The 18649-nt window shown below is 33.4% G+C and overlaps 1 protein-coding gene across 5 annotated transcripts in view; it reads right to left on the bottom strand.

Annotated features, from left to right (window-relative positions):
- Window positions 1-18649, bottom strand: part of ARB2A (ARB2 cotranscriptional regulator A) — a 308143-nt gene that overhangs the window by 167036 nt on the left and 122458 nt on the right. For all 5 annotated transcript variants that reach the window (XM_081132496.1, XM_081132498.1, XM_081132499.1 and 2 more), the window contains one exon: window positions 11439-11657. In XM_081132496.1, coding sequence (XP_080988622.1) covers window positions 11439-11657 — 219 coding nt within the window. The remainder of the gene's footprint in view (window positions 1-11438; window positions 11658-18649) is intronic.

Genomic DNA, 18649 nt, shown 5'->3' with positions numbered 1-18649 from the left:
ATAGAATGGGGTGGTGGGAGGAAGAAGAGGGTAAAGGGGGCCAAATTCAAAATGACAGAAGGAGACTAGGCTTCAGATGGGAAGCACAAAATAGAGTATTAGGAAGTTATATTATAAAGTTGTACACCTGAAATTTATAGGTTGTGGGGAAAGTGAAAACACTTAGGCTTTCTCACCACTTGCTGGTGGAAGGCCCCAGTCATATAAGCATGGTAACAGCATAGTTATAACAGACATCATGTCAGCTGACTAATGTCTGACTCATCCTTGGCTGAGAGCCACTTTTATTCTCGTGTCCTGTAAGACCAACCCAGGACTTTCTGGGATGTGGTTTGTCCCCCGTGTAGGCCTAGCTGACCACCACTGGGAGCGAGGTTTTGTCTCTCATATACATTTGGCCTCCGACAGCTGGAATAAAGTCATGTCTCATTCTCCTTCAGCTCCCCAGTTTTTCTTCCGACTGTCCAGAACCAGTGTGAACATTCCTGGCCTTGATCGTTTGCATTACAAATATTATTAACCAATGTTATTCCAATAAATTTTTAAAATAAATTTAAAATACTGAGGTTCTCATTGCAATAATAAGTTGGATTTAATAAAGAAAATGTATAAGGTAGCTCTCAAACTTTAAGATTCAATGTTGTCTATAAAAAAATCATTTAAGTATCTGAATTCTACTATAAATGCTGTATTAATAGTTGTGAAAGGATCATTCCAGTCCTCATTGAAAAATATATTTTCCCTTTCTCATACTCCTATACTGCACACATGAGCTGCTTCACAATATTTACCATAACCTGCCTAATGTCAGAGTTCTTATGAACACTTTAGCCTTCCCATGAGCTTGTGAGTAAGCCCCAAGGAAAGCAAGGGTTCCAGGTTTTCTATCCCGTATGCTCACAAAAGGTTGCGAAAGCATGGCATGTTGTAAATAGTGCTCAACTGAACTGCATGCAAACAGATCCATGCAAGGCTGTGCCACTCAAACGATATACTTTTTTGTCTCACGGTAACATTTGATATTTTGATTTGTTATCCTGGCTAATCACATGTGCTTTGAGTAGAAACTATATGTTTTATTCTCCTCCCATCTTTTATCTTTAATATCTAGTGCTCAGGACCTGGTACAAAATCAGTGAAGGTGTACTAAGAGAATGCAACCTATAACTGATATTGTACTTATATCATACTAATAGTTACTTTAGGTATCTTAAATGTCCCAACATTTTTTAAAGTAAAAGGCATTATGCAAATAATGAGGACACTTAGGGGCTGATACCTCTATTTAATACAATCATTTAGTCATTACTTCCTAGATATAGCATCTAGGTGTACCATCTAGAGAACTACCTCTTCTCAGTAATACCACATCTGGTACTGGAAGAAATTCAAACCTGTTCTCAACCTGCTAGGGCAAATAAAAGAACACAACTAAATACAATGATGTTTAAGTAAATAAATATACATTTATTGAGGGGTCACTACTTGCCAAATAGTAGGCAGATGGTCTTTAAACAATTTGTGGGGTCAAACATAGTATAAAATGTAAGAAAAAAATGAACCTTCATATCATCTCTACTAGGGCTACCCTGTAAGGCCACACAGTCTACACACTGCATAGCTCTAGGGGGTGCCAGGTAAGAATTATGTCCCTTCAGAGTTGTGTAATGAGGCAGTCCTATTTGATACCATATTTCACCCATCTACTATACTGTCAGTTCTAAAAGGTACCACTGTTTTATGTACCATTAAGAAAAAAAAAATGTCGCCAAATAACCTATGATATACCATTAATTTTTAATATGCATCCCCAATTCAGAGATGTTAAATGTGATAAAAGGTTTTAAAATCAATGAAAAAATGATAATCTGAGTAATCTTCAATCGACTGAGCCATATAGGCACAAATAATAGCCCTTCTCTGATGGCATTACTGTATATGCAGGCTGCACAAGAATTCTGAGGGAATTTTTTTACTCTCCTGTGTGAAAGTGAAACAAAGAACATTAGGAGTGAATGAAGTATAGTTAACACCACAATTCACATATAATGCACCAAGCTTTTCAAATTTATATTCTTCTTCTTAGATCTTAAAATAGATTATGTTAGGAGCACTGTTTCAACTAACTTTTAGGTTTAAATCTCAATGACTTAATGGACACTAATCCCTTTCCCTGCCTAATAATCTACCTGCGCACGCACACACACACACACACACACACACACTGTCTCTTCTCCCCCAACCACCCTCAAACCAATCAGCTACTGAGACAAAGGCCAGAGAAGCCACTTCTGAATATGAAAATGGAGGGAAATGTCCTGGTTCTAATATAAAAATTTCAATAAGCAGAATGGTAAATAGAAAAACCTAGACCCCAGGACAGGCTTTATCACTAATAACAGTGCAATTCTGAACAAATTACATAATTTCTCTTAATCTCAGTTTCCTCTACATCAAGAAATAAATTTGTTGAACTTGGCATGTCTCTAAAAAATACCTACCAAGTTTCAGCTGTTGTCTTTTGGTACCTTATTCTGGTAGAATCCTTCTCCTATAAGTAATATTCTTCCTAAATGTACTCTTTATATAAAACAGTAAACAAATAAGGGCTGGATAAATTGTATACACTCCGTTTAACTGGAAAAAAATATGCCTCACTGCCAAAAATTTAGAATAGCAACACTGTATAAAACCTGAGTTCCTCTTAATAATATGACAACTTTGCGCATACCAACATAGTATCATGGGGATGCCAGAAGAAGAGAGAGAGCAAGGAATTGAAAACCTATGTGAAAAAATGACAGAAAACTTCTCTAACCTGGTAAAGAAAATAGACATACAAGTCGAGGAAGCACAGAGAGTCCCAAACAAGATGAACTCAAAGAGGCTCATACCAAGATACATCATAATTAAAATGCCAAAGGTTAAAGACAAAGGGAATCTTAAATGTAGCAAGAGAAAAGCAATTAGTTAACTACAAGGGAGCTCCCATAAGACTGTCAGATGATTTCTCAAAGAAACTTTGCAGGCCAGAAGGGATTGACAAGAAATATTCAAAGTCATGAAAAGCAAGGACCTACAAGCAAAATTACTCTGTCCAGCAAAGCTATCACTTAGAATAGAAGGACATATAAAGAACTTCCCAGACAAGAAAAAGCCAAAGGGGTTCATCATCACAAACCAGTATTACATGAAATGTTAAAGGGTCTTCTTTAAGAAGAAGAAAAAAAAGATAAAAAATATTAATAGTAAAATGGCAATAAATACCTATCTAGCAACAATTGAATCTAAAAAGCAAAATAAAAGAACAAGTGGAAGAGAAACAGACTCATAGATATAGGCAACATTTTGAATACTGCCAAATGGGAGGGGGGTTGGCGAGCTGGGTGAAAAAGTTGAAGGGATTAAGTAGAAATTGATAGTTACAGAATAGCCACAGGGATGTAAAATACAGCACAGGGAATATAGTCAACAATATTCTGATAACTGTATGATGTCAGATGGGTATGAGATTTATTGGGATGATGACTTAGTAAGTTATATAATGTCTAATCACTGGGTTGTACACCTGAAACTAATATAATATTGCATGTCAACTGTAATTAAATAAAAAAATATTTGAAGAAAAAAATGTTTACACATGTAAAGGGATCTTGAGATCTAAAGGTTTGAGAAGCATAGATTATAAACCATGAGGGAAAAACCTCATTAGGCCATAATTCTCCCCATATTTCCCAGGTATATGGAGGGGAGAAAATGGAAAGGGGATATACTGGATAGTAGGTATTACACTGTTTGTTTTCATATGTTAATTTACCGAATTTTTTCCTTACAACAGCCTAATGGGTATGATTATCCCTATTTTACAGATGAAGAAACTGAAACTCAGAGAAGAGTGGTGACTTGCACAAAATCACTGCCTAAAACAGACAATTAAGATTACAGCATGCATCTCTTTGATTCTGAAGTTCTTATTCTTTCCACTATATCACATTTATGGCAGAATCCCTGCACCAAAATTGGCCAATGGCCAATCAAAACCCATAAATGCAGAGACTTGGTTTATTATAATTTCTGTTCTAAATCGAAAAGATCTTATTTGACTGATTTCTTTTATTAAAATTGAATTTATTGGGGTGACATTGGTTCACAAAACCATACAGGTTTCAACTATACTACTCAACAAAACTATTACTTGCACACTGCATTGTGCTCCCATCGCCCAAAACAAAGTCTCTTTCTGTTGCCATTTATCCCCCTTTTGCCCAGCTCCACTTACCCCTGTCCTCCTTTCCTTCTTGCCATTACCACACTATTGTCTGTATCTATATGTTACACATATATACTTTTTCCTTAATCCCTTCACCTTCTTTCAGTCAGCCCTTCAACCCTCCTCCCCTCTGACAGCTGTCAGTCTGTTCCATGGATCCATGCCTGTCTCTATTTTGTTCATCAGTTTATTTTGTTCATTAAATTCTATAAATAAGTGAGATTATATGCTATTTGTCGTTCTCTGACTGGTTTATTTCACTTAGCATAATAATCTCCAGGTCCAAACATGCTGTTGCAAAAGGTAAGATTCCCTTCTTTTTTACCGCCAAGTAGTATTCCATTGTATAAATGTAGAATAGCTTTATTATCCACTCATCTCTTAATGAGCACTTGGGCTTGACTGATTTCTAATTCTTCATTTTTGTCTTGTTTTTACTAAATCCAGAGAATAGTTGGCACACTTACTAGTGGCTGCAAATTTGGATTTATAGAACGGTTCTTTCAAACTTATGCTAGTCAATATCAAAGGGTAGATTTTTCTAGTGAAAAGTCTCTTTTGCTTTTTAGGTTTACATAAGCAAGCATTTATTTAAATATTCATTCATCAAATATTAATAAAAATCTACTTTGTTTACTAGTCTTTGGTAGCATGACATGTGAAAATATACAGATTAAAATTAAACAATATTGTCACCTCATTTTCTGTAATCACGTTTGATCACAGTTTCCCTTTTAAATGAAAACCATAAAATGAAGAAACTAAGGTATGCTTTAGTGACCATTAAATGATATATTTTAATATTGCTTTATTGAGCTGTCAGAAAATGCAAGTAGCAATAATAGTGATCTTTTATTAGGGGCTCACTCTTGTCAGGTGAGAACCATTGGTAATATTACTGGTTTCATGTGGAGTCGCTTCACTAGAGTAACATTCCCAGTGTCTTTCCCCATCCCTAGTTCTTTCTCACCCAAAGGCGGAGCAATTTACCTGATCAGTGCATCTGGGAGAAGAAACTGAGCATGCTTGACTCAGTTTTTTTCTGGGCATCTTTTAAATCTACTTGCAGGAAGAATACATTTAAGCTTGATTTCTACCATGTTAAAGGCAAAGGGAATGTTTGGGGGATTGGCAAAAATTTGTTTCACGGGAAAATCCATAAGGAAGTCTAAATTTACCCACAGATCTAAGCCGTATTTTTCAGTTGAAACATACCAATGAGAAAAGCTGATGTTTTAATCTCCTTCTGTCTGATTCTTATGTCATATTGCTCATTGGGTTTCAAATTCAGGAAGGTAAAACAGGAATATTATTTTTGGTAGAAGGGACAAGAGTAGGGTACCTTGAGAACTGGATTCTTTCTCAATTGATTCTGAACTTGAGAGAAGACAGGATGTTTATTTATTGGCCCTGAAGAACAAGACTATGTGCCAGATAATATCTCATTTTACATATATTATCATCATTCTATTTTCCAGAGAAAACACTGAGGTGCTGAGAAATTAACTTGTTTGAAGTTACACTATATTAAGTGGAAGAGCTGGTATTCAAACTCAGGTCTCTCAGACTCTGCACTTTTAATCTCACCTCTCCACTCTCTCTCCACAATGGGTATGATTCTGAAAGCTATTCAGATATAAAAAACAGGAAATAAAAAGTTATCACAATCTGCCTTCAATGACTACAGGTTTTAAATTCATTTGGAAAATGTAAAGGTCTTGGAATGTAGAAAATATTTAAAATAATAACATCTTATATTGATTATTAAGTTACTAGCTAAGCCTGTTCTTTTTTCTTTCTGGTTATATTTTAAAGGATTTTGGGCTAAGGAAAAAAAATGGAAAAAAGAAAAATGGGGTACTCAGTTTCTGAGAAAAGCAAAATCCAATATGAACAGCAGCAGCCCCTTGTGGTCTAAAGGGAAAAAATCGTGTATCTCTAATTATGGGGGTGGAAATATGTTTTTAAAAAGAATATATGTACATATTTAGCCATTTGACTCAGTTCTCAACCCAACACATTAAAAAACAGATGCTTTAAAAAATGATCTGTTGGCAAGATGCTTGTTAAAATTTTATCTGTTGAAATATTAAAATTCATTATGAATTAATTAACACATTATATAAAAATAAAATGTTTTTGTTTCATCGTTTTACAAAGTACTATAATCAGTGGTGATTAACACTGGAAATTTTGTGTATCTTGATATGTATTGCTCAAAAAGAAACTAAATTTATAGGATTACCACTAAATTGATGACATTTTCTGTCTTCACTCTTGAATTCAGTTGGCAGATGTTTTCAAGAACAAAAAATTCTGTCTTATTACAAAACATATTAAGCAGGTTTTCCTGCCAGGCATGTTTGACATGATGTTTATTGCTTAGACCAAATCAATCGCCTTAATAAGCCATAATATATGCCAGAACGTACATTATTTCATATTTAAGGAAAGTTGCCACATGAAACAGTAGGTACTTTTTGATCTCTCAAGCTCTGCTCCTAATACATTACAAATATGCTAAATAATCCAATAGTCATATCTATTTATACTCATTTAGTAAGTTAGGCAAAATTATACTATGCTAATCTTAAAGTTTTCGATCTGGATTCTACTTTATTTCTTCCTGTGCATGCTAGATATTTGTAAAAATTTGAAAGCAGATTTTGGCTATTTACTAGGTTCCAGAGAAAAAGAAAATTCAAATATTTGTATATACTAGGAAAATAAATGGTTCCAGAGATTAAACAATCACTGATTATAACACAAATTAGTTGAATTTCATTGCTAAAACACAAGAGAGAAATGACTCCAGTGGCATTAGCATAGAAAAGAGGCACAGAGAAGACAGGATATTTATCAGCCTTCACCAATATTTTGGACATAACCCAAGTCAGAACATCAAAAACATTTTTTTAAAAAGAAAGCTTCAGTTTATCAGAGTTGGCTGTTTCTGAACAATTGCAAAAATTCACATGAATGCTGAAAAAATTACTCAGAAAACTAGACACCACATATCCTGCATGTTAAGGAATAAGATTTTTGTGATGGGTGTCAACAAGCAGTCACTCCATAAATATTTGAGTATCTTCAATGTGTAACTCCAGGCACTGCCAAGATTCCTATTCCATAAATGTCTCCTCCACATTTGAATTTTTCCTTGTGTGGCCATATAATTTCTTCCCCCTCCTCCACTTCTAGCATTTAAAAAAAATGTTCTGGGTCTAATCTTCCTTACTTCCTATTACCATAGCCCACAACTAAGTCTCTTAGGGAAGAGAGATTCAAGCAGTTTCAACCCAGGATTTCATCGACTGGCCTCAAATCACTTCTGTGTAGATCCACCCATGTGGAACACAAAGAACTATAAAATTCTTTTAATTGATCTTCTTTCTTATTTGGAGTACTTGTCCAGTTTGATACCAGAATAACCCTAGTTCCGATGCTGCAGCTCACATTATCTAGGTATCTCTAGACTGAGGCCTAGGCCTAGTTTTTGTGCTTTGGTCTCCTTCCAGGGGATTGGATTCTAAGTGTGCAGGTTTAGTGTTTGTTCCTCACTTCCTCACAGTATGCTCTGTACTACTGCAAAAAGTGGCTTATATCCGCTTATTCATAAGGATTGACATGCAGTTCCAAAATCTATAAAGCATGCTCAAAGATCTAGAGGATTCTGGGGAGATCTGGTGGAAGGTCATGAAAGATAAATTGGTAATATTAATAATATTATGAGACAAAGATAGAAGCAGTGTTTCAAGATAGCCTATGATAAATTCCATATAAATTAACTAATCATAATAACTTCCAACAATCAGAGTAAGGAGAGGTCACTGTTATGGTGAGAGGAAAACGTGTGCTATCAGCTGGATACTACAAAATGGACACAATCTGGATTAAGGGAAAGAACAAGAACCAACGTTACAGATCCCAGAAGGCACAGTGTGTACAGGGCGCAGCAAGAGCAGTCCGCCTGTATTCTTATCGGCAAGTGTATGAAACAGAAACAGCAGGAGGTCAGAATAAAGTATTTACATTTTCATCCATAATTTTAGCACCAAGATGATACAGCTGAAAATGAAAACAGAATATCTGACTCTTATATATTCAGATGAAAATGTGTAGATCGATCAAAGTATCAAATATATCTTGGCATACTTTTTATCATTCACTTTTAGAATGTCCTCTCAGCCACTAGATTGGGTAGGGGAGCAAGAATGTAATTTTTTTATTGTTTGTTTTGGTTTGTTTGAATGTTTCCTCACAGAAAATCAAGTAGCAGACTTTAATACTGCAGGATATATTTTAAAAAGCTGGAGTGGTTTGGGATTTTAATACTGGCTCCAACACATTATTAAGTAAAAATTTATTGTGGAGGTTCTGCTCTGCAAATATTCATTATGAAGGCTCTGTTCTAGGCTCTAAGGGTGAGGCAGTTAGCAAAGCAGACTAAGTGCTTGATCTCATGAAGATAGGTTTTGAGCCACATTCTACTCATCTGTAAAATTAGATCAATATTAGTGACCCTATTGAAAGAGAATAACATATACCTTAATATATATTTATTATTAATTTATATATTATAAATAGATGTTATAGATAAGTTGATTATAGACATTTAATAGTATCTATTAAATGACAACTGGTTAAAAATCTATATAACAATCACATGTGGTTCACTCTATCATATCATGATTTTATTCTAATTGGTTTAGTTTTCATATTTCAGATACACATTATTTTTAACCAGTTAGAACAAGGCAGTAAAGAAGAAAGAGGGCACGAATGTACAGTGACCAGAAGTCCTGGTTTCAGACTTAGTTCTCCCATTTATTAGTCGTGCGATCCTAGACAAAACGGGCCATCTGTGCACTGGTTTCCCTAACTATAAAATATGGGTAAAATGTCCTGCCCCACCTGCCCCACAGGGTTGTTTCAAACAATATACGATAAATTTCAAAATACAAATGTTTAGGAGGTATATAAATAAAAGTTAACTTATTGCCATCACATGCCGTGCTTTGTGTGTGAAGGTGACAAGCCCATTATATTCAGACATATGTAGAGAGAAGGAAAGTACTAGAAGAATCCACTTCTTGAGAGGGTCAAAACTGCCCAAGAATTAAAGCCCGTACACAAAACGGGGCCTCTTCTCCTTCGTACCATGGGGCCCTGCCTTACTATACAGAAGTGTGTTTGAAGGCTATCAGCCTAATGCTGCTGGTTTGCACAATTCTGGAAGATTTTAAGAGAAAGGTGTTTATTAAGAAAAATAACATTTCATAACTCAGGCTGTTATTGTCTGCTAGCCCTTTTGATGGGAACCTAGACTGTTAAGTGCAATGGAAAAAGAGAGGGGCCAAAAGACATGATAAGGAAAGAAGGAAAAATGGCAGCACTGTGAAAGAGATAAAAGAATTAAAGAAAATGACAAAGGGAGAGAGAGCAGATCTTAACAATGAAGCAACATAAAAAGATTTTTTTCTCTTGGTGTAAGAAAAAAATCTGATGCAGGGATAAACTAAACAGATGTGAAAAATAGAATAAAGAAAATGCACACAGACAAGAGAACAAAAGGAAAAATCAAAGCAATGGTGACAAGATAAAGACAAAATAGAAAAGAGGAGATAAAACCTACAAGACAGATGTCAGACCTAGATGCTTACTCTGTACATAGCACAGGCAAATAAAGGAAACTATTTAAGGAGAAATAAAAACAATACACAAAATCACTGTGTGCATTTCACTTAGGCAAGGGAAGTCTCTTAATGATTTGTATATTTCAAAACCCTTATATGATTCGTGTTTGGGGTTTGGATATCAGAGATAGTTTTTTAAAAAGTCTGTCTTAAGTTGGTGGTTGATAGGCTGGATCATATCATTGAAAGCTGAGGACAGCCGACAGAAAAGGAGACGTAATGACCCTGATGCAGTCATAGGGAAGAAAGGCAGTGACATAATTGCATTAGAACAAGCAAGCTTACTCACCGATTCCAAGTCTAATTGCTTTCCCCCCCAAAATAATATATTAATAAGATGCTTTTCAGAAATTTAAATACTATAGTCTGCGAAACTTTTACATGGTTCATTGTTTGATGTGCTCTGGGTGTTCTTGGTCAAGAAGACACGTTTGTGGCCTTGTGAATTGATGTGTGGCTTTCACGGCTGCTTATGTGTCACAACTTACTCAACAGACTGACCTAGAATCAAATGTCTTGAATATTTGGAGTATAGTTCCAAAAGTATAGTGATTATGCCTTGAACTAGAAGTATATTAAAGAAAATAACTTTGAAAGCCATGTATTTCCCATCAAAGGTGACATGAAATATTTTATTAATGAGCTTCTACAGTAGATGTAAAAAGAGCTCAAGCTGAATAATCCCAAAGTCTACTACTATCTTACAGTATAATTTATAAAACGTTAATTACCTATGTTTAAATGTTCTGAATTGCTCACTTTTGAAGAATATATCAATTTACCATTTTACATACCCTGTAGCATTTTTGACATGCTTTATTATTAAATCATATTTCTAGAATCCATAATAAGAGCTTTGAAAACTGCATGAGTCTGTCTCATATATGTAATGCACAGTATATATCAAGCAGGATGTGTCAAAGTGCAAATAAAATTGTTTGTGCCCCCTGCAGAATTAGAACTCCTTGGGCAGCACTGCTGTAACGATTTCATGCTGCTAGCATTACAAAGTGCAAAGGTTCACTGGGCAAGAAAAGAGCAAAGGACAGAGTTCCCTCATTACACTGTCCCCAAACTATCCTAGCTTAAATATTTATTAAGATATTAATTACTCTTCCTCCCTCCATCTGCCTACAGAAGTTAGGCTGAGACAGCGTGGATGGATGGTTGCTTGTGGGAAAACAATGCATTTACAACTATCACCACTCGAGATGAAGACTAATGTTTTTTGTACAGTGCATTGTTAACTGCTTTTGAGACTTATATAAAATATCACATTGATATAAGAATGATGTGTTTGTAATTTTGAATTAAAAAGCAGAATACATTTCATTCAATTAGCACCCATCGAAAATAAATGGTTAAAAATTAAGGAATTAACAGCTTCTTTCAAAAGATAAACAAAATAATTTATATGAAATAAAATAAAAAGAAGATAATGAAGAAAAGTAATGAACTTATTTTTTACTTACTCTGATATGCAACTGCATCATTTCTTTTTCTCTTTGAGGGTTACGATACTTCTCATAGAAATCACGTCGCTTCTTTGTTTCTTTAGAGACTTTATCTTTTCTTTCCCGTTTTTCTGCTGGTTCATCTGTACTATCAGAAGATGACTGTACATGTACCTTCGGCTTTTCTACTTCAATATAGTTTTCATTGGGATTCAGAACTATTACTCCGTATCCTTCCTGTTTAGAAAGAAGAGAAGACAGCTTAATTTAATCCTAGGAACCATTTCAATTCATTAAAAGTTCTTAAAATTCCACAAGTTATTTAATATATTTGCATATTCATTAAAACATTTCTTCATAAAAGATTATAGTTTTAATTTTTCCAAAAGAAAGTGGTATAAAATTGTTTGCCTGGATTGTGTATGTAAATAACCATAATCTATAAGAACAAAAAAAAGTAATTGTAACATAAAGATTATAAAGCTTAAATTAAAAAAAAAAGGACTTCAGATCTTCTAGAACCCCCAAAATAATTGAAATAAATTATGAATTAAAAGTACACTTTCAAACCACATTAATAGTTATAATATATACTTTGAGAAAATAACCTCTTTGAAATTGAAGTTTACAATTCAAGTTGCTTTTGTTGGATTTTCTTTCCTTTACAATTTGTGCTTTAATAAGCATTTTTTATTTGTTTGAATGATAAGAATAAACAGAATCTAACATTTACATATGTATATTATCACAATTACATATGTATATTATCAGAAACATATAGTGTCTACTTATGCACCTTGGATTTTTTTTCACCTCTCTTCTTTCAGAAGGACACACAAATCATAAAACAAAATAAATTAATGTCTTAGTATAATGTATGGAAGCAAATCTTTAACCCTGAAACTGCTTTTCATTTTTTAACTACCATAAAAATTCTTTTTATTAAGAACTAGTACCAAGAAACAAGTTCCAAAGTTTAAAATACAGCTTATTGAGCTATTAAACCTTTCTAAGTTTTTAAAACACTCTTTCCTGTCTGATTTAATTCTAGCAAGGCAAAAATTTCTATGGTTGTAATTAAGGAAACTTTGGTATTTATACTGTTATAATGCATGCAATATTCTAACATGAGAAGATAGAGAAGGGTAAACAATTACCACTGACAAGCATGCACAACACACATTTTTGAAAGGATTATGTATCTGGTCTTTTCTATTCAATTTTGTTCTGTGGGTGTCCCAATTTTGCCTTGTACAATCCTGTAAGGTCATACTTAAAACATGTATTATATTGTGGTTAAAAACATCAGAGCTACAAAAAAATAAAGCTTTAACAAATAATCCTTACTAAAAAAGAAAGTATATGTTTCCAACACTATAGAATCTTCTACTTTGTTTGAAATTTACTTTTTTGCTAAACTAATCATAAGAAGATGATTTTAAAAAACTGATAGTAATAATAGCATAGACTCAATTATCTTATTTTTAAATATGCTACATTGCTGCATGTACTTGTTTTTTTAACAGCTGATTTCACAAAGTACGTACAAACCTCACTGGTATCCTTTCAACTCCCCCCCCCCCCCAAGCATGAGATAATATTGTCTAAAACCATGGTTTGGAAATTTTGAAGATCATTGAAATTCTGATTTTAGTGACAGGACTGTTAATTAATATATAGTTGTCATACATATATGAAGACCATATAATAATATGTACCAAACTGATTAACAATATACCACATATTCTTTAATACATGCTCAAATAAAACTCTAAGATAAATACCTCTTTCATGAAAGCCTTATAAAATACTTTACAAGATTTTAAATTTAAACATTCTACATCAAAGCACAAGAGAAGGTTTTTTGTGTTTTATTTTGTTTTTAAAGTTTCTTAGCTGGTAAGACAAAGTTTTACCAACAAAAGATATTTTATTTGCTCCTGCTTTCTTCTAATCTGTATAGCTATTCAAAAGTCTTGTAATTCTTTGTGATCACTGTCAGGTAGACAGATTGTCACTTGGTGATTTTCTACAGTTGGACACACTTGACTAGTTATTAAAATCACATTTGAAGGAAGTTCCTACCCCTCTTCCTTGTGCCTCTTACAACTTTTCACGCCCTTCTCAAATTTCAGCTATAACTTCTCCTCCCACCAAAAGTAAGTTAAAGAACACTGTTGCACTCTGCTAAACAGGGTGAAATAGAGGCATTCAGTACACTGTCTCTGGTGTAAGGAACATAGTCAAAAAAGGTCACCATAGGCCAAAAAGAAAATTGCCTCCTTACTAGATTCTGTACTGTGAGTAAGTGGTCTCCTGTCATGTTTCTTCCCTGCCTTCTCTGAGCGAACTGAACTTTAAACACACACACACACACACACACACACACACACACACACACACACCCTCATACATAAGTTATAGATGAAAATAGTGACATATTACATTTTAATGACCAGTTGAAAAATTTAAACAGAAGATAACAAAATAGGACTTTAATAAATTGATAGAACACTAGCATCTTCTTTGCAAAATGAATGAATTCCAAAAAAAGATAAACTCTTTAGGCAAAATTTAGAGTCACAGGAATTACAACTCTTACCCCAATTTATAACTTAATCATTAGAAATAATATTTTCTTAATATCAGGTTTATTTGAGCAGAACTTTATACTTCAATTTTTGGAAATCATGAATTGGAAAATTATTGTACCTATTTGATTTTAAATGGATTCTGAAATTTGATGTGTCCCATCTAAATAAGTATAAAACAGACACACATAAATCATCAAAGAAGTAGTATTTGTCTAAGTTATTGATTATGTAACTGAAAATTACATGACTCATTTGTCCAATTTTATAAAGACACAATGTCAATTTTTCACCAAGGCACCAAGAGATGAAAAATGATTCTATTTTAAAATCACCGCTATATAAATCAATTAAAGAACTTCTATTATTTAGATTTCAACAATGAATGTTTCTCTTTAAATATCTGAATTATTTAGAAAATATTTTATCATTCAGAGATTTCATACTGCCAATTTAATTGAGGAAATAACAATCAAGAAATATTCAGGAACATTTTCTGCAGAAATGAGAGCTAATTTTAATAAAAGTCTTTGTTGAAAATTCTATTAGCATTCTGTAAAAATCTTACATTTTTCAATTAAAATTTTCCTGATAAATTAATTAATGCAATATTCACAAAGACCATTTATCACCATTTTATAATGAGTAGGAAAAAGCTAAGTAACAAAATAAAGTTAACTATGCATTTATGTGCTCTAATCACAGATATGGAGTAAAACTTCATCTTTTCCTCTTCTGTTACATGCACACACTGTCAAACAAATCCCTTTATATAATAAAGCTACAAAGATTTTTGCCATGTCAATAGTAAGATATGGAAATCAAGGAGTCAAAGCAAATAGTCAAAGCAGAAAATATACCAGTAGTTAAATTTAACTATTTTAGGTAGAATAATATCAATTTATATCTTTAAAAAAAATCAGAATAAATAACGCTTTAAAAATTAAATCTTTCTATTCCTAGTAACTCAATCAGTACACAGAGAAACAAGTGAAAAAAGATCCCACTTTGACCTTTAACAAATATACTCATAAAGTTTTACAAAACTACTCTATAAAACTGGCATCAAATACAATATCATAAAATAACTGTACACTGCCATTCAAACAAGAGAATGCTTAGAAACTTCAACATTTTATATTAAAGTATTCCTTTTATATTTAATTTTTCCTTAAGCCTGCTAAATATCTCATAAGATGAAAAGTTAGGTATTTCAAATAAACATGGAGATTTATATTATCTTTAACAAGATAAAATGATCAAACTGATTATCTAACATTGTATAACTAAATAAATAAAACTTCTGGCATCTCTCATAATGATTTACCCAAATCAATTCCAATATACAACATTTCAAGAGACAAAGCATACGTAAAGTTGCTAATTAACTCATGTTTGATTAAAAAAGTAATAAACTGGACAGATACTGATAAAAGTAAGTTTTATCTCTTTAACTGATCCCATTGCATTTTTCTGTTCTTTTTGTAGCTCTAACTGTAGCTTCATTTTCAGACTAGTGTTTATAAGGTATAAATAATAGGATCTTAATCAGAAACCCTCAACATGTTATATAGTTAGATATAGCATTTTATTCAGTACAAGTACTTGCTGTGATTTAAACAAAATACACAGGCCTCGAGGCGTTCTTTACTTTGAAGTCTATAGATGCACTTACTAATAAATAATAGTTCATTTATCAATCAATCAACAAATAATGGCTTAGGTCAGAGAGGTCTAAAACAGACAGGTGATGCCAAACACAAAGAACCAAGGAGGCACTCTTGCTAAAGAAATTACATCAGTTAGAAATGTACTTATCAAGAAGATTCTACAACTAGATATCATTTTTAAATGCCTGACCAAAACCAGAATTTACTTTGACCTCAGGAGAAACCTTGCTAAAACTGATGATTTATCTAAGTTAATTTACCTAAAAATTACCAATTATAAAGAAAATTAAAAACAGGAGCAAATTCTACATTTTTTCAATTCTTTTGTGGTTAGTTAAGTAAAAAATCAGCTGAAAGTACTCAGCTCTGCATATTAACCTTCCAATACTGCAAGCCACATGTGACCAAAGGGGTCAGGGGCCAGAGTAGAATCCTTTGACCTATGGAACTATCCATTTTGGTCTTCAGGCAAGACTCTGTAAGAGATCATTTTACACAGATTTATCAATCATATTTTTCAAGTTCAGCATTCTCTCTGCTTGGGTTAAAAGAAGATGGGTGCTTGTCCTTAAGGGAAATGAAACCCGAAGTGTTTTAACTATAAACTACATCTACCCATGGTTAAAATGGACAAACTACTGTCCATTCATCTTTTCTGAAAGATGTATGTTGTGTTTATTCTCATCTTTTTCACAGGAAGGGTATGTATATGTCACTGTTGCAACATCCTAGGTGCAACAGTGAGATGAGGTCATGACAACCAATCAGAAGTCACTAGTGAAGCGTTAAAGTAAACATAGCTGTTGGAGCTGCAGCTCTGCTTGAAAAATGCCCCCTCCATTATTTCAGCAATTTTCTCAAGATGTGACCTGGGACTGAAATGCCTGAAATGTCACTTGACTCCATTTTGTGCTTCTTCCCAATATGCATTTAGGTAATAGCACCCTGCTAATATCTTGTAAATTGTTTGTCACAACCGTGCTTCAACCTGTAGCTCCCTAAATTCTAATGTATATTCTATAGTATAAAACTACCATAATATGAACCAACACGGACCATCCCAGTAAGTTTGCGACTTCAAATAGCTCATCAAGTTAGTAAGTAAAAGAAAACATCCTACAAAAAGTTTTCAGAGGACCACCTGTTGTCTATTATTTTTACATAGCACTTACTCATAAATCATAACACAAGGTAATTAATCAAGCTGTCAAAGAGAAGGTCAAAGGTTATATGGTAGAGTCAGAAGGTCATGCATGGGCTGATAGAGGTCAGGGTCACACTGCATTCCTCATTATCAAGTTGGGATGAGAGACGGCCCAAGCAAACAAAAGTGAAAGCAGATGGAGAAGTGAGTGGATAAAAAAAAAAAAAAAAGAAAATTTCACAAACAAAAAGAAAAGTGAAAGAAGACTGTCAGCTGCCTTCAAGTAGAGAATAGAGGAGAAAAGAAATAAACTGAAATGTGCTCAAAGGAGCTCAAGAACATAAAGAAACTACAGTTTTATTAATTAAATAAGTTGAATATAACTTTTCTTGGCCATTTTATAAGTGCATACTAAGCAATATTAGAAAATATGTGTGTGCTATCTTTATACCTTCCCTAGTTAGTGTGCTCAAGATAAATTAAGGTAAAGGCACAGAGTTCCAAGGATAAAGTATGATTACAAAAAAAAACCCCACAAAAACTTATGAGGGTTTTTTTTCCCCTTTAATATTGTCTCAGGGTTATTACATACATGCAAATAGTTTTAAGCTATAGGATAGATAATTTCTGAGTACGATATAAGCATATCCACAAACATAAACACATCATAAAAGTCCTTTTGAATAACAAAACAGTTATAAAATATTCTATTATTACGCTGGCCTGAATTAGATGCAGAAAACTGTGCAAAATTAGCTGTCACCCTTTGCTCAAAATCTTTGTTAATCTCATTTTGAATGTTTGCAGCTTTATCAACACATGCATCAATGTCAGCTCCTTGGTTACTGAACCGCTGTAGTTGGAAGAAGATATAATTAAAATGTTTTGGCACAGAAAAGGTGAAATTGTATCTTCCCTTGTTCCCTTAGGAGTCTGTAAAACATGAAGGATATATTGACAAACACACACCCTTGTCTCCGGTTCTGACATCCCAGGTCATCCAAGTGCTATTTATTTTAAAATATTCACTTTGCACTTTACCCATATTTTCACTGGCTATTCTAACTTTTACTAGGTTTTAAAACATTATGTTGCTTAAATTTCACGAATTTCTTTTCTAATGATCAGTATCATATTAAAGCATTCTGTAAACAGCATTACAAAAACATTTGCCATTCATTATGCAGGACAGAAACATGTTTTAATACAGCATTACAAAATCTTTTATGTTCTTTGCTTCTCATTCTTATAAAAAGAATCAAACATACACCCACACATTTACACATTAAACTAAAAAGAAATAACAAGCTACAACTGTTGCCCAGTCAATGACAGATCAAAATCCTTATATGGATATAGGGAACCCTATAGACACACCTCCTTTATTACATGGTCCCAACTGGACTTGGTTGGACAAGTTTTTGTTATGAACTTTCCCGTTGTGCATGCCAGTTGTACCTTTATGTTTAAGAGTACTGAATGAAAGTCCAAAGTTCGCCTAACTTCTGATTAAAATCCATTATGAAACTGTGTGAATATAAAAATATTATCACTTTCACCCCATCCGATACCATGCAATATATGCTTAAGTTTTTAAGTTACTCTTAAAACCTGCTTAAGAACCATGGTACATAAATCATTTTATCTTAAAATATGCCACCTTTCTCTTTTCTCCCAAATTAAAATATCACGTTTGAAATATTCTTGTTGTTCTTTTCAAGGATATATCAGTGCTTTGCTTGTCGTTCTCAAGTCCACTTACAAGGATGATGGCAAATGAACGATCCCAAGTATTCACTGAGTCAACAATTCATTAAACACTGA

Source organism: Miniopterus schreibersii, assembly GCF_964146895.1.
Source record: "Miniopterus schreibersii genome assembly, chromosome: 3".
In the NCBI taxonomy this organism is placed as follows: Eukaryota; Metazoa; Chordata; class Mammalia; order Chiroptera; family Miniopteridae; genus Miniopterus; species Miniopterus schreibersii.
The sequence above is the reverse complement of the archived record's forward strand: the minus strand, read 5'-3'. Positions and strand labels throughout refer to the sequence as shown.